This window comes from Nomascus leucogenys, chromosome 2 (genome assembly GCF_006542625.1).
Source record: "Nomascus leucogenys isolate Asia chromosome 2, Asia_NLE_v1, whole genome shotgun sequence".
Lineage (NCBI taxonomy): Eukaryota > Metazoa > Chordata > Mammalia > Primates > Hylobatidae > Nomascus > Nomascus leucogenys.
In genome coordinates, this window is record NC_044382.1 from 10,497,268 (window position 1) to 10,524,238 (window position 26,971).

The window sequence follows — 26,971 nt, forward strand, 5'->3', positions numbered from 1 at the left end:
TCCCCACAGCAACAACCACCCTGGAGGGAGTCACTGCCCCCTTTGGTGGCAGAATCCTCACCTGTCACGTAGTTCTTCAAATCTAGCTCACTGCTGAGAGGATTGTTGCTCTTGAACATGTACAGATTAAAGGGGGCCGGCTCCTTGCCCACGTTTTTCCACATGGTATAGTCTGGAGAGGTCCATCGTCCTGCCAGCACATCATAATCACGCTGAGTGAAGTGGACCAGCTTGGTCAGGGGGTCATAGAGTCCCCCATGGAAGCCAATGACCATCTGGAAGTCAGGGTTGGAGTCATAATAAATCTCCCCATAGGCCGTGTACTGCAGCTGTTTGATCATGAGGCCATTGATGCTGAACACAGCCAGAGGAGTCCCTGTGTTATCAGAGGCAACGTAGTACTCCTCCCCACTGCTGCTCTCCATGGCAAAGAGGTGGCCCTGGAGGTCGTAGTACAGTGAGGTAATCTCCGAGTTGGAGTGATTGTAGACATGGGTGATGCGTGTCGGGTTGTGGAGGTCAGAGTAGAAGTACTGCAGGTGGTGGCCCAGGTTGGTCTTGTAGGAAGCCCGCCGTCCTACACCATCATAGCGGTACTGGACACTCCACCCGCTGGCTTTGTTGTAGGCTCTTGTTAGGAGGCCCTTGGAATTGTATTCGAAGATGTCAGACCCTCTCTGGCACAGATAGCCATCGTCGTCAATTTTGTACTGCACATCCCCGAGTCTGGTTATCCGATCCCGGAGGTCATAGCGCAAGGGCATGAGGCGCACACTGTTGCCTGGGTTCAGTAAGTGGAGATTCCCATTAAGGTCATAGCTGTAGCGCCAGGTCGGGCGGTCATTGACGGCCACGCTCTGGAGCTGCCCGTCCCCATCGTAGTCATAGGTGTACTTCGTGGTATTGGCATAGGGCCCCAGTTTTAGCTCCCTCTTGATCACCCTGCCCATGCTGTCATATTGCACCGTCATCCAGTACATGAGGGACCGGAACATCTCATACTGGACCTCCTTGATCCGCCCATGGGTGTCGAAGTGTTTGCTGAGGGTCATCACGGCAGTGGTGATAATCTGGTTGATGTCATAATAGATGACTCCAAACTTACCAAAGTGTTCCACCTTGCCAGAAATCTCATCATAGCGGTAGAGGTCAACGGGGAGGGGAGTCTCACTTATGACGGGCTTGATGCTTGCGATGCGGAAGCTGTTGTCATGATAGGTGTAGTCAAACCTGGCATTGACCATGCCTTCCTCGGAGAACCTGTAGATCTGCTTGTCCACCAGGGGGCCAATCTTCCGGTACCTGATGGTGCAGGAGAAGCCCCCACTTTGGAGGTTGACCATCTTCAAGACACCGGTGGTCTCGTCATACCCGAAGGTGACGGCGGTACTGTCGTAGACAATCTCTGATAACTTGGAGAGTTTCCCATACTTGTAGAACACCTGGCGTCCGGTGCCCAAAAAGGAGGTCTTCAGGATGCGGCCGTCATCACTGTAGTCGAAGATGACCGAAGCATTGCTTTCAGGCGGGTTGTAAATGTTGCGGATGTAGCCGATGGAGGTGTGTGTGGACATGCTGTGCCGGGCCACGCTGGGCATGGTGACGGCAAGGAGGCGGTCGGAGGAGTCATACTCAAATATGTACTGACGTTGGCTCTGAAGCAGGAGGACCATGGACTGCAGAAAGGAAAGGGGAACAGACCATATCAGTTGGCTTTTGAGGACCAAGCATTCAAACAGACAGAATTTAGTCCATTTCCCCAAATGTCAACTCAAAAGTCATGAAAGATGGGAAGCTTAGACCAGATTAAACAGATTTATTTCACTGGACATGCCAATTCTGATGGATCATGGTGGTTGCCTAGACCAGTGCGTCCCAAATTTAATGTGCATGCAAAATACTCAGGATCTTGTAAAAAGGCAGAGTCTAATTTGGTAGATGTGGGGTGGGGCCTGAGAATCTGCATTTTGTAACAAGCTCCCTGCAAATGCCGATGTTGCTTGGACGATACTTTAAGAATTGAGGGCTTAGACAGCCGAGGTGAGAGGCATGAGGTTTACCTCCACACTCAATAACAAGGAACCCCAAGATTGCTTAGAAATGACTGCCACTGGGTCCAGCAGGGGAGCTGTGTGAAACACATACCCTGATTAAATCTAAAAAAGAGAAAACACATCCTGCATTTTTTTTTTTTTTTTTTTTTTTAAACAGAGTCTCATTCCATCACCCAGGCTGGAGTGCAGTGGTGCAATCTCAGCTCACTGCAACCTACTCCACCTCCTGGGTTCAAGCGATTCTCCTGTCTCAGCCTCCTGAGTAGCTGGAATTACAGGCATGCACCACCACGCCTGGCTAATTTTCGTATTTTTAGTAGAGACAGGGTTTCACCATGTTGGCCAGGCTGGTCTCCAACTCCTGACCTCAAGTGATCAGCCCGCCTCGGCCTCCCAAAGTGCTGGGATTACAGATGTGAGTCATTTCGCCCGGCCACATCCTGCATTTTGAAGCTACTGCAAAGATGAAATAACCTAGAATCACTGATTCTTTAGGGAAAAAAAAATGACTTCAATTAGAGGCAATTGGGAGATTCCTGCTCCCCTGGTCAATCATTCCTGTATTTCAGGCATAACGAGGACAGCATTCAGGAAGGACCAAGGGGACAGCAGTTCTGTCTTGCAGAGGGGTAACAGCTCTGTCTGCAAGTCACCACTGTAATGAGTTGGTGACAAAGGAAGGAATGGACCTGCACCAAGGGGAGTCTAGGTGAGAGGCCCAGGCTGAGCAAGCCCCTGTCTAATGACTACATGGCCAGGGCAACCTTCAAAAGTCTTGATACGTGCCCAAAGGGACCTTTTTTTTTTTATACCGCCACTCCAACCTGACCTTTTTCCAGCATGAAGACCTGAATTTGGCTCTTTCAGACACAGGGAATCATGTAGAGAGAATTCATGGGCTGTTTCAGCCAAAAGGCCAAGTAGGAGAGGGTTGCTCTGTGTGCTTGAATTTTAGGCAAAATTCCCCACCCTGACAGCTTAATTTAGGGCAAGGCAGAAATGAATCACTGCATTTCCAATTCATACGTAATGATGAGCCGTGCTGCCAGTGGGATGATTCTGTCTGCTTCAACAGCACTTTTTTCTTTTTTGGAATAGAAGCGGACAATTTGTCCTTTTTGCCATTACTGAGCGTCTAGCACCCCCGCCCCCTACCCCAATGGTAATAGTGCTGAGCTATGAGTAACATTTGCCTTCAGATTTTCTTCCCCCTTTGAGGGTGGGAGCAGGAGGGAAGTCCTTGTAGAGTCGAAATAAAGATGTTAAGATGTCTCATGGCAAAGCGTATCAGGCTAGCTTATAAGAGCAGCAGAAATGACCAGGTGCGGTGGCTCATAGCTGTAATCCCAGCACTTTCGGAGGCTGAAGTGGGCGATCACCTGAGGTCAGGAGTTCAAGACCAGCCTGGCCAATGTGGGGAAACCTGTCTCTACTAAAAATACAAAATTAGCTGGGCATGGTGGCACGTGCCTGTAGTCACAGCTACCCAGGAGGCTGAGGCAGAGAATTGCTTGAACCTGGGAGGCAGAGGTTGCAGTGAGCCAAGATCATGCCACCGCACTCCAGCCTGGGCAACAGAGCAAGTCTCTATCTCAAAAAAAAAAAAAAAAAAAAAAAAAAAAGAAGCCGGAATAACAGAAATAACAGAAAGCCGTTGCTGTCAGGGCAGCATGTTCACCTACCTTGTCAAGGTAGGAGTAGCTCCACACTTTCCCATCAGCGAACATGCGGGACACGATGCGGCCTTGCTTGTCGATGTCTGTCCTCTCACTCATGGCCCCACGCTGAAGCCCAGCCAGGCGCCCGTTGAAGAAGTACGACACGTTGACAGCTGCCAGCCCGCTGCTGGGCAGCCAGAGGAAGGGGCGGCCCACCTGGTCATAAATGATCCTCAGGGTGAACTTCCGGTGGTCATCATAGATCTTTTCAGTCCGAATATTTCGATCATAGTCAATGGACAAGAGATTTCTTCCATGGACCTAGGAAAACACAACAGGCCTGGTTTGAAAGACATCACCCAGGCATGCCGGCTCAGGCTTCTGTGGAGGACGTGGCTGGCGTGGCCAGGGCTTAAGTGTTCACTGGAGGAAGAAATAACCCCAAAGTTAGAGTAGTGCTTTCTAAACTCCTTGTCATGGCAAAGATAGAAAATGGCAATATTTGGCCGGGCGTGGGTGGCTCACACCTGTAATCCTAGCACTTTGGGAGGCTGAAGTGGGTGGATCACCTGAGGTCAGGAGTTCAAGACCAGCCTGGCCAACATGGTGAAACCCCGTCTCTACTAAAAATATAAAAATTAGCTGGCATGGTGGCATACACCTGTAGTTCCAGCTACTGGGGAGGCTGAGGCAGGAGAATCACTTGAACCCGGGAGGTGGAGATGGCAGTGAGCTGAAATTGTGCCATGCACTCCAGCCTGGGTGACAGAGTGAGACTCTTTCTAAAAAAAAAAAAAAAAAAAAAAAAAAAAAACCCAAGAAAAAAATAAAGGAAAATAAAATGGTAGTATTTGTATGGTGCAATAGAATATAAAAATAAGGCAGCTTATGGACAGAGATGGCTGACCTGGGCATGGCTGTGATGGACACTTGGGTAGGCTGTGCACTGCATAATTACAAAGGGTGCCATAGGATCGTGGAAAGTGTGAATGGTGAAAATTGTGCAGTGCACAAATTATACAGCAATATACAACAGACTTGAACCCTGGAGTTTTGCCTGGGCTGCCTGGCCACCCTGGGGGCAAGAGAGTTTGCATATTTGCACACTTGTAACTCTTTTTGGCACATCATTAGCTGAGAAGCTAATGATCTTTAAGAACAGGTGCCATAATTTCTTATGAAATCTTAAGTAAAGTTACCTAGAAGAGTGTAGAACAGGGCTTAGAAATCCATATTTTAAAAAGATTTGGGAATACGAAGCCTCATTCCTATGTGAACTTCTTTCCTTCTAATATCTAGAGAAAAATCTTGTCACTGTCAAGAATGCGAGACATCAGTGGGGAGGCCCCAGCAGGGCTAGAGGATTTCCAACAAAGGGATGAACTGATTTACTTAGATTTGAAAGGAATAGGGGAACACATCAGACATAATTTAATATTTATTTAGAAGTTGATCTGATCAGAGAAGAAAGCCTATCCCAGAAGGCAGAGCTGGGAGACTAGACTCTAGTGAGGGGCAAAGGAGAGGGACTTCTGAGATTCAGCTAGCCCTGAGTGGGTGGCTGGAAGTGAATGAAATGAGCCAGACTCAGCCCAGGCTCTCACAACTTCACTGACTGCAAATCCAGATATCCCTGGGGTGGCTGCTGAAGGCAAGGGACGATGTAAACAGGCGGGAGGAAGAGACTCGAGAGATGTCTGGTACCTCCTCACTTTACCCTCATAATTCAACAGCACTTACTGGTAATAATGATGGTAGTGATGGTGGTGATGATAGTAATAATAACTTTTTTTTTTTTTTTGAGATAGAGTCTCACTCTTGCCCAGGCTGGAGTGCAGTGGTGCGATCTCAGCTCACTGCAACCTCTGCCTCCCGGGTTCAAGCGATTCTCCTGCCTCCGCCTCCCTCCTGAGTAGTTGGGATTACAGGCATGTGCCATCATGCTGGGCTAATTTTTGTATTTTTAGTAGAGACGAGGTTTCACCATGTTGGACAGGCTGGTCTCGAACTCCTGACCTCAGGTGATCCACCCACCTTGTCCTCCCAAAGTTCTAGGATTACAGGTGTGAGCCACCACGCCCAGCTGATAGTAATGGTGACTTTAATATATGCTGAAGACTAGTATATACAGGCATTGTGTTAGGCATTTTGCATCCATTGTTTGAGTTGTTGCTCACAAAGACCATTTGACAAATGAAGAAATAGCTTCAAACAGAGTGGTTACAAAACTTGCTCAAGGTCACACAGCAGTGAAGTGGTTGGATTGGTCTGGAACTTAGGCCTTCAGACTTTAACCAGTTAACTTCTTATACACTTCACCAGCTTTACTGCTTTCTGTATTGTATGTCCATTGAGTGCCCCGAAATGTGTCAAATGATGAACAGACTGTGAAGCATTTTCACAGCCCTTGAAAGCTCCACATTGCAGCTTTGGGGGTGTGGGGGGGTGGGACAAGGAATAATTCTAATACCACAGACACTTGCATTTTGGGAAACAGCTTTGTGCCCAGGTAATGAAACACATTTCGCAGCTTCCTTCAGAGATAGGGGTGGCCAACAAGATGTAAGTGGTTGTTGTTGGCTGGTCTTCTGGGAAATATTCTTAAAGGAAATTGACTCAGCTGAGAGCTAGGCAATCTTTAATTCTTCCCTTTCCTCCTCTTCCAGGGTGAAATATATATGTGATGGCTGGAGCTCCAGCATTTACCTTGTGACTATGAGGTCACTTTGGGGCTGGAGACCTCCAGGATGATGGCCTATCCAGGGAAAAAGAGTCTAGATCTCTGTTGATCTAGGTGTCTTCAATGTTCATCCATACAGCCAAGGATTGCTTTCCCTAAGCTCCTTTCAGATCATAGGAAAATAGTAAGTGTAAATCATGTTTAAACCCTTGCTATTGCTAATCTCTGTTACTAGCAGTGGAAACAAATCTAAATTGATACAAGCCCCTGATATTTTGGCAGGTGCTATGCTAGGTACTTTACATACCTGATCCCATTTTCACTCTCATGACATAGAAACTATCTTACATAAGAGCAACTGAGGTCTACAGGAGTCCCATAACTAGACAAGTGGCAGAAGTGGAATTTGAACCCAGGACTACAGATTCTCCAAACCATTCCTGTTTCTATAACGTTGTCTCAGAGAGAGGATAGCATATTTATCATAGGACAATTAGAAAAGAGAATGCGTAGGCCAGGTGTGTGTGGCTCACGTCTGTAATTTCAACATTTTAGGGGGCCGAGATGGGTGGATCACCTGAGGTGAGGAGTTTGAGACCAGCCTGGCCAACATGGTGAAACCCTGTCTCTACTAAAAACAAAAAACATTAGCCAAGCATGGAAGCATGGTGGCGTGTGTCTATAATCCCAGCTACCCAAAAGGCTGAGGCAGGAGAATTGTTTGAACCCAGGAGGTGGAGGTTGCAGTGAGCCAAGATCATGTCACTGCACTCCACCCTGGGGGACAGAGTGAGACTGTTTCAAAAAAAAAAAGAACAAAAAGAAAAAAGAGAATGCATCAAAGCATGGGGAAAGGAATAAAGGTGGTGAGTTCTTGGGATTATAAGGAACCCTAACTTCAAGTGAAAGAGTCCTATCAACAACTTCCAGCAACTGGGAATAGTCAAGAAGGCAAAGGCTGAGTAGTAGGATTTTTTTTTTTTTAAAACAGGTCCAAAAGTTAATGCCGTCTGAATTATTGGGGACTGGAGTCATCATTTTCAGAGCAAAACACACAGTGGAGGTCAGAAAGATAGATCATCTCCTCTGCCAACAGAAGCTTGGTCACATGGGGTTGATTCATCTGGGACAACTGTGGAAAGCCACCATCATTCTTAAACTTATGGGTTTCAGATTTTGGTTCAAGACCTCTCCAACATTTTGTTAGGCAGAATGAATGATGCAACAACGAGGAAGGATTTCCAGGGTTTTTGGAGGCAACTGCTGGGGACTTCCCATCGTGCCTACTTATTTCCATCCCCTTGGCCATCTTTAGTTTTTCCTGCTTCCCTTTCCTTATTTTTTTTTTCTTTGTGCTCATATCATAGGGCCCCAGTGCATTTATTAATTACTGAACGTTGAGTGTCAGCTAATGCCAGGCTTGGTGTCTGCTCTGGTATACAAGGAAGAAAAACCACAGCAATAGCAACATGTTGAGTGCTTACACAGGCTGAGTGTCGTTCTCAGCATTGCCCTTGTTTTGTCTAATTTACACAACAACGCTCGCAGGCAGGCACTATTATCATCCCCATTTTGCACACAAGATATAGATGGGTTTAAGTGACTTGCTCGAGTGTAGATAAATACTAAGTGGTAGAGCCAGGATCCCCATACAGAGCTTGCTGTCTTAACCTCCAGGCTGTACACCTCTAGGATTGAGGGGTGTTGGACCACAGGCTTTCCATCAAGCGTGCAATTCTAAACCACATGGGACACTCTCTTAAAGCTCTGCTGCTTGGCTGGCTCCACGCCTGCTGAATCGGCTCCTCAGGGAATAGGGGTTTGGATCTTGTTGATTTTTTTTTTTTTTTTTTTTTTGAGACAGAGTCTCGCTCTGTCATCCAGGCTGGAGTGCAGTGGCATGATCTCGGCTCACTGCAACCTCTGCCCCCTGGGTTCAAGTGATTCTCATGTCTCTGCCTCCCGAGTAGCTGGGAATACAGAGGTGCACCACCGTGCCTGGCTAATTTTTATATTTTTTTAGTAGAGATGGGGTTTCACCATGTTGGTCAGGCTGGTCTGGAACTCCTGACCTCAAGTGATATGCCTGCCTCAGTCTCTCAAAGTGCTGGGATTACAGACATGAGCCACCGTGCCCAACTGGGGACTTTTGATTTTTAAAAGCTCCCTGGGTGATTCTGATGTGTACTCTTGGTTAAAATACACTCAGTGTGATATAAGGCCTTATCTTCAGTTACCTGGGAAAGACCAATGGGAAAATCACATATATAACCAAAATATAATCATATGTGTGTATAGATGTATACATGTGTGCATAATATACTGTAATATGTAATCATGGGAAAGACCACCATGTAAACAATACATATGATCACGACTATCATAATAACAATGATATTAGTGTGTGAGGGTGCTTAGATTACAGAAAGAACCCTGAACATTCCTGATCTCATAAGCTAAGCAGGATCAGGCCTGGTTAGTGCTTGGATGGGATTACAAAAGAACTAAATACTGGGTAAACAAAGAAGAGGCGTCCCTAACCTCCGACTGCCACCCTGGGATGTGCTGCTGTTACTTAGAGCTGAGAGGCCTCTGACCATTGACTCAGGTGCACCAACTATAAAGAAGTAATGATAGGTGCTAGCCATTAGCCATGGATAACTTAGGGTGGGTTTTTACTTGCAAATTTACCATATCCCTGGGACAATGGGATTTTTTTGATAGCACAGGTTTGAGTTAACTTTGAAATGTGAAAATTTCTATTAAAATGCCCAATCCTTCTAATAATTAAATCTGAAAAATTCACTGGAAGGTGAGCCAAGGAGTTCAGGCCAGTTGTGTAATCTAATCAAATTTCTTTAATTATGAGGGTGCCATTTATAAAGGGGGGTGCCCCAGCTGTGGGTGCGAGATGCTGGAGGGTCCAACAGGCACGATCGGCCGTTTGAGGATACCTGCCCCCCAGTTTAGAGCATGTGGGAGCTTTAATTTAGCTGCAATGTTCTCTTATTCTGAATTAAATTACCCAGCTAGCAATATTTAAATTAACCTTGAGGCTTCCTGGAGAACATAAAAGTTATTTTGAATTATTTTCACTGCCGGGATCAGCACGATTCCCTTCCCAGTCGGCTTGGTAGGAATTCAGTGATAGAGAAACCAATTTTTAAATTAATACAATTTCGTGTTTGTAAGGAAGCCATTATTTTTAATTATCGGGCATTTTCCTCAGCCTGGCTTCCCCAGTTAATAAAACTCAGCTATTTAGCATGCTTTTTTATTTTTGCAGAGGGCAGACTTTGGGAAGTGGTTTCCCCTGCAGAATATCCCCCCAAAACGTTTTGATCTCACCAAGCATATGCCTGTCACAAGGAAGCTCATAAAAAACCCAGAGAAAAGGAAACGCTGTCGTCAAAACGGCCCTGCTGGGCCTATAACCCGTGACTCTAACTTAGCTCCAGGCGCAATGACGAGAGCTAGTGATTTGAGAAACATGAGGGAGGAAATTACACTGGGCTGGATCCCCTCCAGGAAATGGAATTGTAACACAGCAGGAGAGATTTCAGTTAGACATATAGAAGAACCCTTTGCCCATCCTGCTTGGAGTATGGGAAACCCAAAAAAGATTAGTGAGGCGGGTCACGAGAGTCTCCCTGTCTGGCGACGTTTAAAAGCAGAAGAGTTTGCCTTGGAGAGTTTAGTTATTTACCTACCCAGAGGTAAAGCCTGGCCTAGAGGACACCTTCATTTTCTTTCTGGGTCAGTCCTCTGGGATTATTTTATTTTATATTTTATTTTATTTTATTTTTTTCTTTGAGATGGCGTCTCGCTGTGTCTCCCAGGCTGGAGTGCAGTGGCGCAATCTGGGCTCACTGCAAGCTCTGCCTCCCGGGTTCACGCCATTCTCCTGCCTCAGCCTCCTGAGTAGCTGGGACTACAGGTGCCCGCCACCACTCTCGGCTACTGTTTTTTGTATTTTTTTTAGTAGAGACAGGGTTTCACCGTGTTAGCCAAGATGGTCTCCATCTCCTGACCTCGTAGTGTGCCTGCCTCAGCCTCTCAAAGTGCTGGGATTACAGGCATGAGCCACCGCGCCCGGCCTGGGATTTTAAAAGTAGCTATCCCCAGCTCCCATACAAAAGTAGCTATCCCCACCTCCCATACATACTCAATGCTACATTGGGATCAGTGCTTGTGGAGACAAAACAACTTGCTATAAATTTAATATTAGCTTAAATAATGCATCATTAGAAGGGTGAGCCTCTGCAAACACATTAAATAATGTATTCCCCAAGCAAACATTATGTTTGGGTGACTTGCTGTTTTGGATGGAGGTCAGGTGGAAAGGTGGAAAGAGCCGAGTCTGAGTGGCGGTTTTGACACTCATCAGTGTCACTGATTAGCTTTGCCATACCAAAACCATACCTTCACCATTCATGTCTCAGTTTCCTCGTCTGTAATGGCCTGGGAACTGGTGAGTCAGGACTTTAGCTTATTTTTCTTAGTGTCTCTATTTTGTTTTGGAAAGTGCTTGGTGCTCAATGAACATTAGTGAATAAGCAAACTGAATCAGACTGGGTACAAGAACCCTGCTAACTCTGATGATCTAAAGTTCCAACATGGAAAATCAAGAACAGAAAGTATGATTAGGCCAGGCATGGTGGCTCACACCTATAATCCCAGCACTTTGGGAGGCTGAGGCGGGTGGATCGCTTGAGGTCAGGAGTTCAAGACCAGCCTGGTCAACATGATGAAACCCCGTCCTTAATTAAAAAACACAAAAATTAGCTGGGCATGGTGGTGCATGCCTGTAGTCCCAGCTACTTGGGAGGCTGAGGCAGGAAAATGGCTTGAACTCGGGAGGTGGAGGTTGCAGTGATCCGAGATTGTGCCACTACACTCCAGCCTGGGTGACAGAGCAAGGCTCTGTCTCAAAAAAAAAAAAAAAAAAAATATATATATATATATATATATATATACACACACACACACACACACACACACACACACACACATATATATATATGATTAGGACATCTGTGGTCTCCAAATATCTGAAAAGCTTCATTCCAAAGACCTATTAGAGTCATTCTGGAAGGTCCCTGGGACCTGGAATTCATAGGCAGAGGTGGGAGGGAGCAGATTTTTATTATGTCAGTGGAAAATCCCATTCATTCATTCATTCTTTCATTCAATATTTACCGAGCACCTACTATGTGTTTGTTACTGGGACTGTCACTTAAGACAGAACAAGACAGTTATGACCCCTGCCCTAGAGGGGCAGGCCACAGGCCAGAGCAGGGATAACGACAGGTGAGCCAACAACAAAAACCATTTTTAGTGTGGTAATGGCAGTAGACATGGGGAAGGAGCTGTGGCAATGAGGAAGGACATGGAGCCAGACCTGGGACTGATGAGGGTGATTTCCCAGAGAAAGCACTGCTTGTTGGGGGCCTGGGTATGAGTAAGTCTTGGACAGGTGAGGGTGGGAGAAGAGTCAGGGAGAATATTGCAGGTGGGAGGGTCAGCAAATAAAAGCACAGGGGATGAGCAAGGGCCTTGCACAGGCAGAGCATGGCTGTTTTCAGGTGATGCTGTGAGTATTCTAGTGCAGATGGGTGGTCCATTGGTAGGGATATAATGAGAAGGGGCAGAGGGTGTCTGGTATGGAGGCTCAGTCCAGATGACCGGAGTAAGCTATATTTGTTATCCTTTGACCTGAACTTCCAGGAGTCACGTATGTTGTGTATTTCCTAGTGTCCAAGAAGGAGGCTCCCCATGAGGGCTCATTTGCATGTACCAGGTGGATAATCTGCAGCAGACTTCTGTATTTCTAAGATCCTTAAAAGGGCCAACAAGATAAGGCTGTTCCCCTTGACCTTACCCCTCAGCTGGTTTACTCCAGCCACAATGGAGCTCTCCTTCTGTTCAGGATACAAGCAGAAGTCTCTTCTGCCTCAGGGCCTTTTGCACATGCTGTGGCTTCAGCATAGAGGCTTTTCCCCCTACTCCATGCCTGGGAAATTCCTACCTACTCTTCATTCAGTTCTCAGTTCAAATGTCATTTTCTCGGAGATGCCTTAACCTATATCATATATTCCGTATTATCTGCACCCTACATTTTTACCAAAGCACCCATCACAATTTCTTTTTTTTTTTCTTTGAGGCAGAGTCTCACTCTGTCACCCAGGCTGGAGTGCAGTGGTGCCATCTCGGCTTACTGCAACCTCTGTCTAGCATGTTCAAGTGATTCTATTGCCTCAGCCTCTGAAGTAGCTGGGATTATAGGCGCGCGGCACCACACCTGGCTAATTTTTGTATTTTTAGTAGAGATGGGGTTTCGCCATGTTGGCTAGGCTGGTCTTGAACTTCTGACCTCAGGTCATCCACCCGTCTGGGCCTCCCAAAGTGCTGGGATTACAGGTGTGAGCCACCGTACCCGGCCCACAATTTCTGTATATTGTTTGTACATTTATTTGATGATGATTTGCTTCTCCTTGCTAAGGTGTAAGAGGTAAAGGCATAAGCTCCATTAGGGTTTTTTCCACTTTTCCACATGATCATCCCAAACAGAAGCCACCCAAAAGTAATGTTTGCTTGGGGAATACACTATTTAATCTGTTTGCAGAGGCTTGCCCTTCTAATTATGTGTTATTTAAGCTAATATTAAATTTATCTCAAGTTCTGTCTGCACAAGTGCTGCTCACCATGTAAGGTGAAATCTTTTGTTCACTAATGTACACTCAGTGCCTAGCATAGTGCCAAGAACACAGGAGGTGTTTGAAATATAAAATATTAGTCACGTGAAGAATGAATGCATTGTGGCAGGAAGGAGCTGTGAAAATTCAGGCTTTCAAAATGACTTGTGTGTGTTAACAGACCTGCTTGAGTGGGCTCCATGCAGAACTGAGTTCATGTGTGTGTGTTCACATGCACATAGGCACGCCCATCCCCCCACCTCACTCCTCTGTCACTGTGATTTGCCACATAAGTAAAAGTAACACATGCCAACACGTAATTGCAATGTCATATTAATTATATGGGAGCCAAAACAAAATTACTAACTCCCACTTCTTCTTGGAATACTAATAACACTAATACCAATATCATGATGGAAGATTATCTTGGAAGCAATTTTTCTTTTGTTCTGCTACCTACACATGTAGCTGTTTCTTGCTTCTGCAATCTCTATGTAAATCATAATCAGGAAGAAATATCCTAGAGCGTGGTTATATGCTTTCCTTTACAAAGAAAGAGAATCATCCTGCATTCCATTTTAGGAAAGAGTAGAAGTTTTAAATCTTAATAGAAATAGAAGGGGTTGATTTTAGTTCTCTCTTCCAAAAGCCTAGAAAAAAGGCTTGTCGGGGTGGGAGGCAATAGAGCCTCAAGAGATCCTCAGGACCAGGAGTTTTGCCTTATGATTAGGCTTCGGAGGGGTGGAGGATGTGGACTATATTTGGGATATTTATATTTTAACCTTGTATCTCTTTCTTTCTTTTTTGGGTACGGCACCTCTTTTCTCTAGGGCTTGCCTGTCTAGGTGCTTTTACTGAGATGTCTATTATAAGATACAAGTACGGTCATGTGACCTGTGCCTGCCTGACTCATCACGGATCCCCAGCTCCCTGACCAGTGATTGGCCCAGGAATGTGAACTCCCTCTGCCAGGTCAGTCTTTCTTCCATGAGTTATTTTATGAAAAATAGAAATGCTGGGGGAGATACCTTCCTTTTTCCTCTGGGTTCACTTAGCTGTGATGATGTAAGCCTGGGGTCAACTTTGGCTAAGTCTGCCTGACCACCCCCAACCCCTGCAATGTGAAGAGGACATTAGTCTACCGTAGGAGAAAATCAGGTCAACTGCCGAGAGAGAAACCCTGCCAGGGGATGGAAGGGGGCTGTGAGAAAGAGAGAGAGAGAGAGATGTCCATCTGATATGGTTTGGCTGTGTCCCCACCCAAATCTTGATTTGAATTGTAGCTCCCAGAATTCCCATGTGTTGGGAGGGACCCAGGGGGAGGTAATTGAATCCTGGGGGCCGACCTTTCCTGTGCTATTCTAGTGATAGTGAGTAAGTGTCACGAGGTCTGATGGGCTTATCAGGAGTTTCCGCTTTTGCTTCTTCCTCATTTTCTCTTGATGCCGTCATGTAAGAAGTGCCTTTTGCCTCCTGCCGTGATTTTGAGGCCTCCCCAGCCACGCGGAACTGTAAGTCCAATTAAACTTCTTTTTCTTCCCAGTCTTGGGTATGTCTTTATCAGCAGCATGAAAACAGACTAATACACCATTTAATGACATCTTGGAGTCTCTGAGGCCAGCTTCTCCCTTGTGGTGGCCCTGTTAGGTGAGACAGCACCTACCCTTTTAAGTTAGTCTGAGTGCACTCCCTGTCTCTTGCAGTGGAAGGATTCCAGACAGGTGTAGGGGCAATGTATTTGTGACTTTATACCCACTTCGGTGGGGGAGCATTTATGCATTAAGAAGGAGCCTATAGAAGGCACAGTTATTACATCTTCCTTTGTCACCTGTTGTCTGAGTACCCACCACATGTCACCAGGGATACAGGGGCGACCTGGTCCCTGCACTTATGGAGCTCACAGATTCCATGATGTAACTGCTTTTTTTTTTTGAGATGGAGTCTCGCTCTGCCACCAGACTGGAGTGCAGTGGCACGATCTTGGCTCACGGCAACCTCCGACTCCCTGGTTCAAGTGATTCTTCTCCTGCCTCAGCCTCCTGAGTAGCTGGGATTACAGGCATGCGCCACCACGCCCAGCTGATTTTTGTATTTTTTAGTAGAGATGGGGTGTCACCATTTTGTTCAGGAGGATCTCAATCTCCTGACGTCGTGATCCACCCGCCTCGGCCTCCCAAAGTGCTGGGATTACAGGCGTGAGACAGCACGCCCGGCCTGCTTCATGTTTTTGCAAGGCCAGAGTGAGTGAAGAAAGGAATGGAGGACAACACGGGCAGGAGGGGGAGGACGCTTTCAAAGGAGATTCTTTGAGGAGTTCTTGGGAGGCATAGTGAAAATCTTCCCTGCACTGAGTTGGGGCAGGAATGAAGGGACTAACACTCCATTACAAAGCTTTTGGTGAAAGGATGTGGTCCCGGTCTATCCAACCGCCATCATCTTACATTTCCCCAGGCCGTAAGGAAGAGCCACTGATACTTTCCTCCACTAAGACATGCCTCCGTCTGGAGGACTGTGGGAAGAAAGGGTACCTAGGTAGGTTGGAATTTCACTGGGCACTGTTCTATTGTGATGGCTTCACTGAGATTGTTGGTCTTCTCTAAACTCCAGGAATGTTCAGAGCCTTGGGCCCTCACACCCCTCAGCTCACCAGGCTCCCAGGAGCTTGCCAGTCCCGGCGAAGTACAGGCCATTTGCTTCATGCATGATACCCACACATTCTCTCCAAATACCTGCTCTCCACATGGGGAGCAGTGATTACATGGTGCTGGTTAAATGGCTGCATTTCAAAGTTCATTTAGTTTCTTCCGCATTCCAAGAGGCAGGGCTGGGGCCACCAGACTGTTTCTTACATCTCTGGCTTGGGTTTCAGCTCTTAGCCACTCGCCCACAGAGCGTGGACGGCCACCCAGCCTGCCTGGTTTACATGATCATGGGGAGAGTCTGTCAAAAGGTGAGCATGACACAGCAACCCTGCTAGTTGCCCAATCCTCGTGTGCTAGACATCTCTCAAATCTCTCCCCCTACCTTTTTTCTTTCCTCGCTGCTAGTGATTGATTTAGTTTCTTGTTTGGACTAATGCAGCACCCTTCTTACTGTCCCTCTCCTCCTATCTATCTATCTTGTCCCCTTCTCACCTGTCTTCCTCCATACCTGAGGAAGTCGAGAGATCTTTCTTTCTTTTTTATTTTGAGACAGGGTCTTGCTCTGTTGCCCAGGCTGGAGTACAGGGCATGATCAAAACTCACTGCAGCCTCAAACTCCTGGGCTCAAGGGATCCTCCTGCCTTGGCCTCCCAAAGTGCTAGGATTATAGGCATGAGCTACTGTGCTGGGCCATGGTTGGCTATGTAAACTTTGTTGTTGTTGTAGAGACAGGGTTTTGCTATATTGCCTGGGCTGGTCTTGAACTCCTAGGCTAAAATGATCCTCCCACTTTGGCCTCCCAAAGTGTTGGGAAAACAGGCATGAGCCACTGTGCCCAGGTTGGAGAGAGCTTTCTAATGCTACACATCCCAGCACATCACTCTGCTAATGAAGTCCAGGTAGGGCTCACCATTGCCCTCAGGATAAACGTTAGCCTGGCACCATGTTCCTTTCCATGTGCAGTCTCTGGCTGCATCTTCTTTTTCTACCCCACTCGCTAACACATCCACTGCCACACTGAATTAGTTTTCTGAAATGCCATTCCCTTTTTGGCCTCTTGGCCTTTCCACAGGCGACATTCTTTGTCCTGTCACCTCTGTTCCCTATCTCTGCCTGGCTGATTCTTACTACTCTTCAGAACTGATTCCAGCTCCTCTGTGAAGCCCTTCCTGATCTCTTGTCAAACGGGAGACCTGATCACTCTGCTACGTGCTTACCAAGTCTTTGTTCATCTTCTTCTTCTTAGGCACTCAGAAAAGACATTTTCTAGGCTTCCCTGAGGTTCCCTGACAGTGTTCTCACCAGGGTGGGTGGAAGTGAGGCCTGCCATGTCCAGGCCTGCTCATTAAGCTCTCGTGAATCACCCAAGCTCTCTTCCCTTGCTGCAGCAACTGCACAGGCCCTGTGCTTAAGATGGCAGGATGGCAAGACAGAGCAACTGGAGCAAGTCCTCATTAAGAAGAGCCGCCCGATGCATTTGGACCGTGATATGTTACGCCCATGAGATTTCAGGGTTCACGTGTTACCTGGCCGTGGCCTATCCTCTTCCAGCGGATACAGTTAAGTATCCCTTTCTTTGTGCTTTTGGCCTGTATTATAGCTTACATCACACTACTCATATTGTCTTCTCCATGAGACTGTTAGCTACTCGGTGCCACTCAGTTTTCTTTCTCTCTCTAGAGTCTACTTGTTCCGTGGTACTGACTGTAGTGTTGGCACCTAGTAAACATCTTTTGACTAAATGAAGACTTTCATGCCCTCATGTGACAGTGGAGCAGGGATGAAAAGACACAGCAAGACTAAGATAGATAGGGAGAGAAGAGCCCATCTTGCCGTTGGTGAGACAGCCTGCTAGCCTTATGGGGCCAATGGGTACCTTCGGCTTAGGGGCTGCAAACTCCCTGCCATGGGCTCATGAAACATCTGATGAAATGGCCACTCCCCAGTTCCCTCAATCCACATCACACCCAACCTTTCCCTTCTACCTACCTTCTTCCAACTGCTCTCCTGCGATTTCCAGAAGTTGCTTTTATTTCATTCACTAAACAGTTTATGAACTGAATTAAAATAAATGAGATGCAAATAAATTCCAGGCTTTCTCCCTCATTTTCAAATTACATTTTCAGTCCACTCAACCTGTTATAATCTCATAGTGATTTTCATTTAAGAGAGCTAAATGGATATGTGATTGTTGTTACAGGAACTAACACCAGACAATTAAATGTTGAGGTGTTGATAGATAAAGCTGTGTTTTGATTTGCATAAACACGATGCCAGCAAATCTAACCCTGGCAGAAATTCAGTTATAAGACTTGTGTGCCTAACTTGGGCTAATTACCACAAGTACCATTATTAAAGAGTTTTAATATTCAGAGTTGGGATTATAGCCACTTTATTTTAGGGCCACATTTATCTTTATTTTGAAAACTTAGTCAAAATGCATAACTGATTTATCAGAGGAAAGGCACGATTACTACTTATAATCAACTTCTACAGTGCAGCATATCAAAAATCAATTACACAGCCCTGAAATCCAGTCATTAAGGATTTAACTACTAATCTCATTCCATTTTTGTCTTTAGGAAGATACTGCAGTTTGCAACTTTGCAGATACCAGCAGAGGAAGAAAAACATGGGAGACTGCTAATAACCTAACGTGGAGACTTAAACTTCAGCCAGACAAAGGCAGAATCTTAATATGGAGGGGCCTGGCTCTGCAGGGAGGTCACCTGGGCTGGCTGGATTTCAATCCAGTTACACAGCAAAAGTTACGACCCAAGCTTTGCCGATGCTGAGCCTTCTACTCTCAGGGATTCCAAAGCATTTGATAAATTCTTTGTTCCATTGTTTACTGACTTCCTAGTGCTTGTCTTGTTCTGCAGTTATTTTTATTTATTAGTTTAGTTTACTTATGATCTGCCCCTCTCTCCCATCTCCCCACAACCTGAAGGTAAGGTGCAGGAAGTTAGGGCCTTTGCTTTGTACGCCATTACATTCCCCTCCCCAGGGAAGGGGTTAGCATGATGGTAGGAACTGTTCCCTCTTGATGACAGATAAGTGACTGGGGCAGAATCCACTTCTGCTGAGATGATCTGAATGACCATGGATAAGCAGGAAGGCGTGTGACATACTGGCAAGTGAGTCAGACAGAAAGAGAGACCTGGGATTGAGTCCTGGCATTGCCCTTTCTAGCTATTGTGTCCTTGGACAGGTCATTTAGCTTCCCTGAGTCTGTTTTCTCATCTGAAAAATGAAGGTAGTAATAATTATCCTCATGGGGCTATTGAAAAAGTTAAAATAATACAAGCAAAGCATTTAACATAGGGTTTACATTATAATAATCCTCAATTAATGTTATATATTGGTTTTAAAAAGACGTCACGTGGGGCAAGTTGCCTGGTCTGGGAAAACTAGGGTTGGCTAAAACTCCCCACTGAGGTTCAGTTGTTACTTCCTCTTGGGAAATCTTCCCTGAACCTCTCAGGCTGAGTGGCATCCCTCTGGGATCCCATCAGACCCTGCATGTACCTCTGTCTGTCTTTTCACTTAACCTGTGATCATCCTGTGTCTGCATATTTTATCAGACCCTTGATTCTTTGAGTGCAAAGAACATACTTTAAAATTTTTGTTCTCCCAGTACTTGCTTAGCAAATTACTCAGCACATAGTAGGCATGAACACCAATTCATTGGTTGAATTGGCCAGACAGTGCAAACTGAGGAAGAAGACCAAAGCTGTCTCTAGTTACAGCATAATGTAAATCCCCATAGCAGGAAATGGCCGCCTTTATCAGACCTAGGAAATGGAGAACGTTTTCCCCAAGGTGTGAGTCCCAAAGGGGGATGGATTCTACCTTCTGAGCGAAGAGTTTGCGTTTTCCAGGGAATAAAGGAGTATTAGAGGCTTTGAAGCCGGGAAACTTTCTCAGCTCTGTGAGGAAAGGGTGTATCCCCTCCCACTCTGTGGTAACAGATTGGGTGGAATCACTTACCCGGAGCTTCCTGCCAAAGATGGTGACTTTGCCTTTAATCTGTTCCTTTCTTAGGCGCCACTCAATGGAGTTTAAGCCATTCTCCATAGGCAGGGAGATGTTGCAGCGTCCAATGGTGGGGGTGATGGTGCCTGCCAGGACATGGGGCTCGCTGTGGAAGCTGACACCCATCCCATTAGCATACATCACCCTCAGGGTACCATTATTACAGAGCTGGTAGCTGTTCCGAACTTGATCTGGAAAAATGTAAGTGGGGGTAGGGATAGGGAAATAAATTATCCACTCTATTAGTCAGAAGAGAATAGAACCCCTATTTTTTTTATAGGTTTCCATGGTACTTTGCAGCCATCAGTCGAAGGCTGCCTTCAATTAGCACACATACCATGTGAAGGTAAGTAGCAGAGATACTACTGATCCACGTAAAGAAAAACATAATATGTGGCACTCCAGAAATAATTATGCCGTGATGTTTCTTTTACTCACTGAAGACTATTAATAGCATGTTTAAACATTTAAAGATGTCTATTGCCTACACAACTTGTGTCAATCAAATTCCTGAAGCTTAACATATATATTTTAGCTTATAACAAAAAAAAAAAAAAAAGAAAAAAAAGAAAGGCAAATGACTTCAATTTTTTCGCCCTTTTGCCGGCCATCTAACCCAAGGTTGCTGGTCTAGCCACAGGTCAGATCCACTACAAATCAAAGCCCAGAATTCTTCAAGAAAATGGAGAGAAGAAGTCAATCTTCCCCATCCTCATGCTTTTACTGCTGACTGCATCTGATACCACCCCCACTCAAGAGAACTCTGAAGAGACTCAAATACATCAGGGAGATGGAGCCAGTGGGTGCTGATAATGTGTTTATCTTCCCCAGTGGAAACTACACGAGTCAATCAGACTTCTGACCTTTTCCTTTATCGAAAAGTTACAGGAAGGAAATGTGAGTCAGAGACTCCTTTTACAGATAGATACACTGATTCCTGATCGTCTGGGCAAAGGAGCTGGCCTGGGCTGGCCTCTGAGAAGTCAGCTTTTGGGGCAGTGAGCAAGTGTGTACCTGTCGCTCCTGCGACTCCAGCCGTCACGCAGAAGGACAGAATCTACATCATTAATCATTTGGCAGAGCAGAAATAGAGTCACTGAAACAGGCTCTGCTGTGGGATAATAGTCCAGAAATGTCACCATTTATCTAGTGAGAGGACACTTTTATCCTCTGACAACGGGCTAGCCCACCGACATTATATCTTAATTAAAAGAAAAATTAATCGGGACAATTCATTTTCTTGCCAGCCCCAGTGCTTGCCCTGGACTGCAAAACACGTCTAATAGCAACAATAACCACAGGGTGGGCAGAGACCTTTGAGATCCCAGTCTCGGAGAGAGAATGTTAAAGAGCTCCAGTCCCAGGGCAACCAACTCATCAAACAAATGCTTAAAAGACAGAATCAGGATGGAACAAGAAAATATGAAATCTAGTGGTGGGCCAGGAGAATAAATGGCCTTTGAGAAGATAACTATGTGTTTTGGGTTGGTGGGGAGAGGTGGTGGTGATGGAAGGGTAAGAGGTAGGGAGAGAGTATATGGGGGGGGGGCGGGTGGAAATGGACATTTTCAGATAACTATGTAGACAGTTCAAATATCTAGACATTTGGTTGGGTATAGATGACATTCTGCTGTATCTGATTAAGTCATTTTCTACAAGATTGACCTCTTATAGTTTGCTGTGGACACTTGAATAAAACAGAAAGCTGAGGGGTACGCTGGGTCTCTGGAAGTCCTCCCAGGCTGGATAACTCATATGTTGGGCTTGGCTGGGTTCTGGGTCTGTCGGTGAGTTTGGGGGTAGGATGGTATGGGTGGAGGCTCACCTTGTACTACTGTGTAGGAGGCCTCTACTGAAGAGAGGTTGGTGATGACAGTGACGTCATCATCACGGTTGGAGTTCTCAATGTCAATGGTAATAGACTTCTCCATTTCCCGGTGCAGACTTGTTACCACCCCCGTGGGGCGCGTCACGTTGGTCAGGCGGCCTTCATGGTCATAGCTGGGGGGAGATAAACCCTGGTTAGCAGCAGTCATTGGGGCTGAAAAGTGTTCCCAAGACTCACAGGGCCAGAGAAAGAGAGAGCTGGAAAGGTGGGTTGGCTGGGTGGCGCATCTCACTGAGGCCCCTTGTCACAGTCAAAACCCTATTATGCCCTGAGAAACAGTGGTGATGCTTTCTTTTACCCGCTGATATAACTGACTTCAGCTCCTGCAAAACATTTCACCTGGTCTCAGGCTTCCTCTAGTTAGAGAGAACAGCCACTTGCGAGCTTCTCTTGCTTCTCTGTTTCGTTTTTTTTTGAGATGGAGTCTCACTCTGTCCCAGGCCGGGGTGCAGTGGCACAATCTCTGCTCACTGCAACCTCCACCTCCTGGGTTCAAGCAATTCTCCTGCCTCAGCCTCTCGAGTAGCTGGGATTACAGGCATGCACCACTATGCCTGGCCAATTTTTGTATTTTTTGTAGAGATGGGGTTTTGCCATGTTGGCCAGGCTGGTCTCCAACTCCTGACCTCAGGTGATCCACCTGCCTTGGCCTCCCAAAGTGCTGGAATTACAGGCGTGAGCCACGCACTTGGCCCTCTCTTGTTTTTTAATTTAGGTGTTCTACAAAGCCATCAAATAAATATTCCCCAAATATCAGTTTCACCATGTCAGTTCTCTGCTGAACAAACCACACTCTTTTCCCATTGGTTGCTAAATCAAATAAAAATCTGGCATTTGAGACCATCCATGCCTCGAGTCTTCTACTGGAGTCCAACCTTGTCTCACTTGTCACCTCCTAGGCCCCTGGACAATCAGCCTGTGCCAAATGCCACCTGCACATGTTGGCTCAGCATAGAAGGCCTGGCTGCATGGAACCTGTTCTTTGGTCCCCACCGAACCACCATGGCTCCAGTTCCCAAGCAGCCTTCTTAGTTTCCCAATGACTCCCTTACCATCAGTTGTCATTAGCACCCAAGTCTAGGGACACCAGTGATCATGCCCTACTGCCTGCAAATGGCCTGACACTGGGGCCTTCTTCTTTATGTATATGTGTCATCTTTCCTCTCTTCTCATACTGTGGAGTTTTCTCCCACATCACCTTTAGCAAGAAGCCTTGTTCTACTTGGTACAGCCTTTCCCCATCTTGGAAGATCCACTGTACTCTAACAGCTGGGCCCTTCTCACACCTAGGAAAGGAAAGCAGGCTTGTTCCTAGGTCTGCCTGTAGAGGCCTTCGAGCTCTCCCAGATGAGTTTTGTTACTGGAGGAGGAAGGGGAGGAAGAAGGCGGAGCTATGAAGACATTTTGCTTGGAGGGTGGAAAAGAAGGAAAAGTGGCTCAACTCCTGGGGGTTACTCCCTTTGGACTGGGGAGAGGGAAAAAGCTGGCAGGGTCTGAGGGATGGGAACTGGAGCTTGTGCAGCACGTGGGGATGGGGGTTCCTCAGAGAAGGATCCCTGTGGGGAGGGCCTGTGGGCAGTGGAAAGGATCGCTGTGGCCTGTTGGACGTTGTCGCTTAGGGCTTAGGATGACAACAGCAAAGACAGAGAGCACTCAGGAAATGTTTTTGGAATAAAGAATTGCAGACCTGGCTCAGGCTTTCAGGGATCTGAGAACCTTTGCTTCTGGGAAGAACTAGAAGCAGTGAAGCTCTGCAGAAATGTGAAAGCTGAGAGTGCAATCACATTAAGCTGGACACCGGGCTGCGTAAAGGTGTTGGGGGAGAGAGGAGGGAGATCTTGAGCAGGAATGTCTGTGAGCTCAGGATCCACCCCTATCACTTGCCCAGGGCCCCAGGCAGGGGGTGGCGCAGACCATGCACTCCCTGGAAAGCCCTGGTGTTGTAATCAGAGATGGGGACTTGGGTCTGCTACATCAATAGGGCTCCTCTGTGCTTTCTTACCTGTGAAAGAAACCACTTCTCAGGCAGGGGGACAAAAGTGCTATTTACAATAGTGACAAATTAGAACAACCTAGACGTTCGTTGATGGGAGATTCATTAAATAACTGATGATCTATCCATAAGGTAGAAACCTATGAAGCCATCAAGATTGACAACATGGGTTTCTATTTATTGGCATAGACAAATCTACACATGTTGAGTGGAAGAGTGGGGTACAAAATATACTCCCTTGACAGTAGCTTTTTTTTTCAGGGAGGGGTAAAAAATATCAGTATCTATATGGAGCAGAAATTCTCTCAAAATACAGACATCTGAATGTTAATGGGTTTTGCTGTATGAAATTTTGACGAATCTTCATTTTCTTCTATGCATTTTCGCATAATTTAGAAATTACTTGTAATCAGCCGGACATGGTGGCTTGTGCCTGTAATCAATCCCAGCACTTTGGGAGGCTGAGGCGGGTGGATCATGAGGTGAGGAGACTGAGACCATCTTGGCCAACATGGTGAAACCCCGTCTCTACTAAAAATACAAAAATTAGCTGGGCGCAGTGGTGCGTGCCTGTAGTCCCAGCACTCGGGAGGCTGAGGCAGGAGAATCGCTTGAACCTGTGAGGTGGAGGCTGCAGTGAGCTGAGACTGTGCCACTGCACTTCAACCCGGCGACAGAGGAAGACTCCGTCTCCAAAAAAAAAGAACTTGTAATCAATACATTCATGTTTAATAAACAGAAACAAAAGGTATTTAAAACATCAGAAAACAAAGCAATTCTAAGTATTTGGGTACGGGGTGTCTAGTGCAGTACTCAGTAACAGACAGTTTCTCCTCCTGCTGACAAGTACATTCTCTGGGACCAGGGCAAGGATTTTAATTCCAATCCACTGTAGTTTGGGGACACGTACAATGCGTAGGCTGCTGAGTTTCCTTATGAGAGAAGTAGGAGGAACTGGAGTTTCTACTTTAGGGAGCAGAGCTTTAGGGTAGGGACTAGAATCTCATGGGCCAAAGGGAGAAAAACAGATTTTCTTTAACTTTTAAGAAGATTCGGCTGCCTCCAGCTCTACTTACTTCCCCCAAGGAGCGTCTTCAGATGTAGGTCTTTTTGCAAATGACTCTGCATGTAGGAGTGAAGCGCTGTAAATTCCAGCAATGGGATCTCAATGCCAACCCAATGGAACTGGCCCAGCCTTGGCTGGAGTGGGGCTGGAGGCTGCCTTTGAATTATGTAGTCAATAAATATTCATCAAGCGCCTGTGATGTGCCAAACACAGTTCAAGGCACTGGAGATATGGCTGGGAAGAAAATGGAGCAAAATTCTTGCACTCATGCTAGCTGAAGAGGGCAAAACTAAACCAAGATAGAAAACAGACAGCATGTCAGATGGTGAGTAATAGGTGCTAAGGACTAAAATAAAAAAGGGAGAGAGTGGAGAAAGAGAGAGTACAGAGAGTAGAGGGTGTAATTTTAAGGACAGTACTGTTCTTTTCAGGAATACAGATGCATCTTCCCTAGTCTGGGAACTTAGCAGGCATGATAGGGTTTCCAAAGGGCCTTCCGTATCAGCTCCATTTCTGCCCATCTCTTCACTTCCCAGGACAAAGAGGAGAGAGAGGCAACTCTTAAAGGGGCCCATTCCAGCCTTCATGAATTGCATGGCAGCTTATTCTGTAAAATCACTCTTGAACCCCACACCATCGGAAGTCAACTTCCATCTTTTCCTTTGATCTGACATTTGCCCCTTCCCCAGTTGCTGGATTGGGAGAAGGAGTTGAACATGACTAAAGAGGCTCTTTATCATTTCTGTCTTCTGGAGGGCCTCTTTTTAAGGGTGATGTGTTTTTCTGTCCCTCTGAGCCCCAAGTTTGCTAAGGCAGCCTCTGCTCCTGCAGGGGATGGGAGACCAGCAGGCAGCACTGGAAGGTGGGAAGAGAGCAGGAGAAATGCGAAGTGAGGTATTAAAAAGACCTAATGTGCAAGCTGCATTCTTCAATTCTGCTTTTCCAAAATAAGTCTCTGTCTGACTCTTGTATCCACTATACAGTTAGTTGAGTGAAACCTGAGATGTAGGAAGGAGACAGAGGTGTGCTTAATAATTCCTCTCAAATCCCATTAGCCTATACTCTGAGCTAAACTTCTATATGCCAAGTGCTTTGCTAATTTCTAAAAATGTATTATCTCAGTGGATTAGCACAGGGCTCCTGTTAATTTGCATTTTTATCCCCATGTAACAGATGAGACATTGAGGCTCAGAGAGGTTAAATAACGTGTCCAACGTCAATCAGTAAGTATGTGGCAGAGATGGACTCCACACCCCTGTTATCCTGATGCTAAGACCTAGGAGCTTTCTGGTATAAGATGCTGCCTTTTGGGGAAGACTGTGAAAACCTGAGTTCCCTCAGGGATGTAACTAAATCAGGATACTTCTTCTATCAAGACCCAATGGCCTGCATCTGGGGAAATCTTAATTCCAAGGTTGGATGTCCTGGAAGTTTCTGGAACTGGCTGATCATAAAATGGGTCCAGGAAGATTCGATAGTGTTATTTTTTCCTACCCCTCTCTCTCTCCTGCTTCCAGAGTCATTGGTAGGCTGGTCTTACTGAGTTACATCTTGCCCAAAATTCAGGGACAGTTCCCATGTGGAGTCTGAAGGTGGAGTTACAAATTCCATTCATAGCCCTGCTTTACGACGGTGCAATGCAAAGAATGCTGGGCTTGGAGATCTGGATTCCAGTCCTGCTTCACTACCAACTCCATGGGTGGTCTTAGGGGAGTCACTTCAATTCTCTGAGCCTCAGTTTCTTTATCGATAAAATGGGGATAATCAAATCCATATTTAGACAGTCACTGTGACAGCACAGCAGATAAATGGCTTCTCTACCTCATGTTCTATGCAGAAAAAAGAGATATGGCCACTCTTCTCACCTATAGGGGGATTTGTACCCTGCCCCCTGTAACAGAGTGGGAAGAGAGGAATCCCCCTAAGGAAGCTCTCATTGAAGGACAAATCATTTTCTTCCTTTCTTTTTTTTTTTTTTTTTTGAGACAGAGCGTTGCTCTGTCGCCCAGGCTGGAGTACAGCTGCGTGATCTCAACTCACGGCAACCTCCACCTCCGGAGTTCAAGTGATTTTCATGCCTTTGCCTCCTAAGTAGCTGAGACTCTAAGTATGTACCACCATACTTGGCTAACTTTTGTATTTTCAGTAGAGACAAGGTTTTTCCATGTTGGCCAGGCTGGGTCTCAAACTGCTGGCCTCCATTGATCCTCCTGCCTTGGCCTCCCAAAGTGCAGAAATTACAGGCATGAGGCATCGCTCC

The 26,971-nt window shown here is 46.2% G+C and overlaps 1 protein-coding gene and 2 long non-coding RNA genes across 11 annotated transcripts in view; 2 read left to right on the top strand and 1 right to left on the bottom strand.

The window, feature by feature from the left end:
- Window positions 1-26,971, bottom strand: part of TENM2 (teneurin transmembrane protein 2) — a 1,389,831-nt gene that overhangs the window by 18,238 nt on the left and 1,344,622 nt on the right. For all 9 annotated transcript variants that reach the window (XM_030825348.1, XM_030825333.1, XM_012505108.2 and 6 more), the window contains 4 exons: window positions 21,590-21,765; window positions 19,720-19,955; window positions 3,737-4,033; window positions 62-1,676 (listed from right to left, as the gene is read on the bottom strand). In XM_030825348.1, the coding sequence (XP_030681208.1) occupies window positions 62-1,676; window positions 3,737-4,033; window positions 19,720-19,955; window positions 21,590-21,765 (2,324 nt within the window). The remainder of the gene's footprint in view (window positions 1-61; window positions 1,677-3,736; window positions 4,034-19,719; window positions 19,956-21,589; window positions 21,766-26,971) is intronic.
- LOC115837923 lies at window positions 15,227-17,990 on the top strand. Its single transcript, XR_004032932.1, has 3 exons — window positions 15,227-16,037; window positions 17,118-17,288; window positions 17,410-17,990. It is a non-coding gene; the product is annotated as an uncharacterized LOC115837923 (long non-coding RNA).
- Window positions 19,904-21,289, top strand: LOC115837924. The gene is made up of 3 exons (XR_004032933.1): window positions 19,904-19,965; window positions 20,045-20,110; window positions 20,399-21,289. It is a non-coding gene; the product is annotated as an uncharacterized LOC115837924 (long non-coding RNA).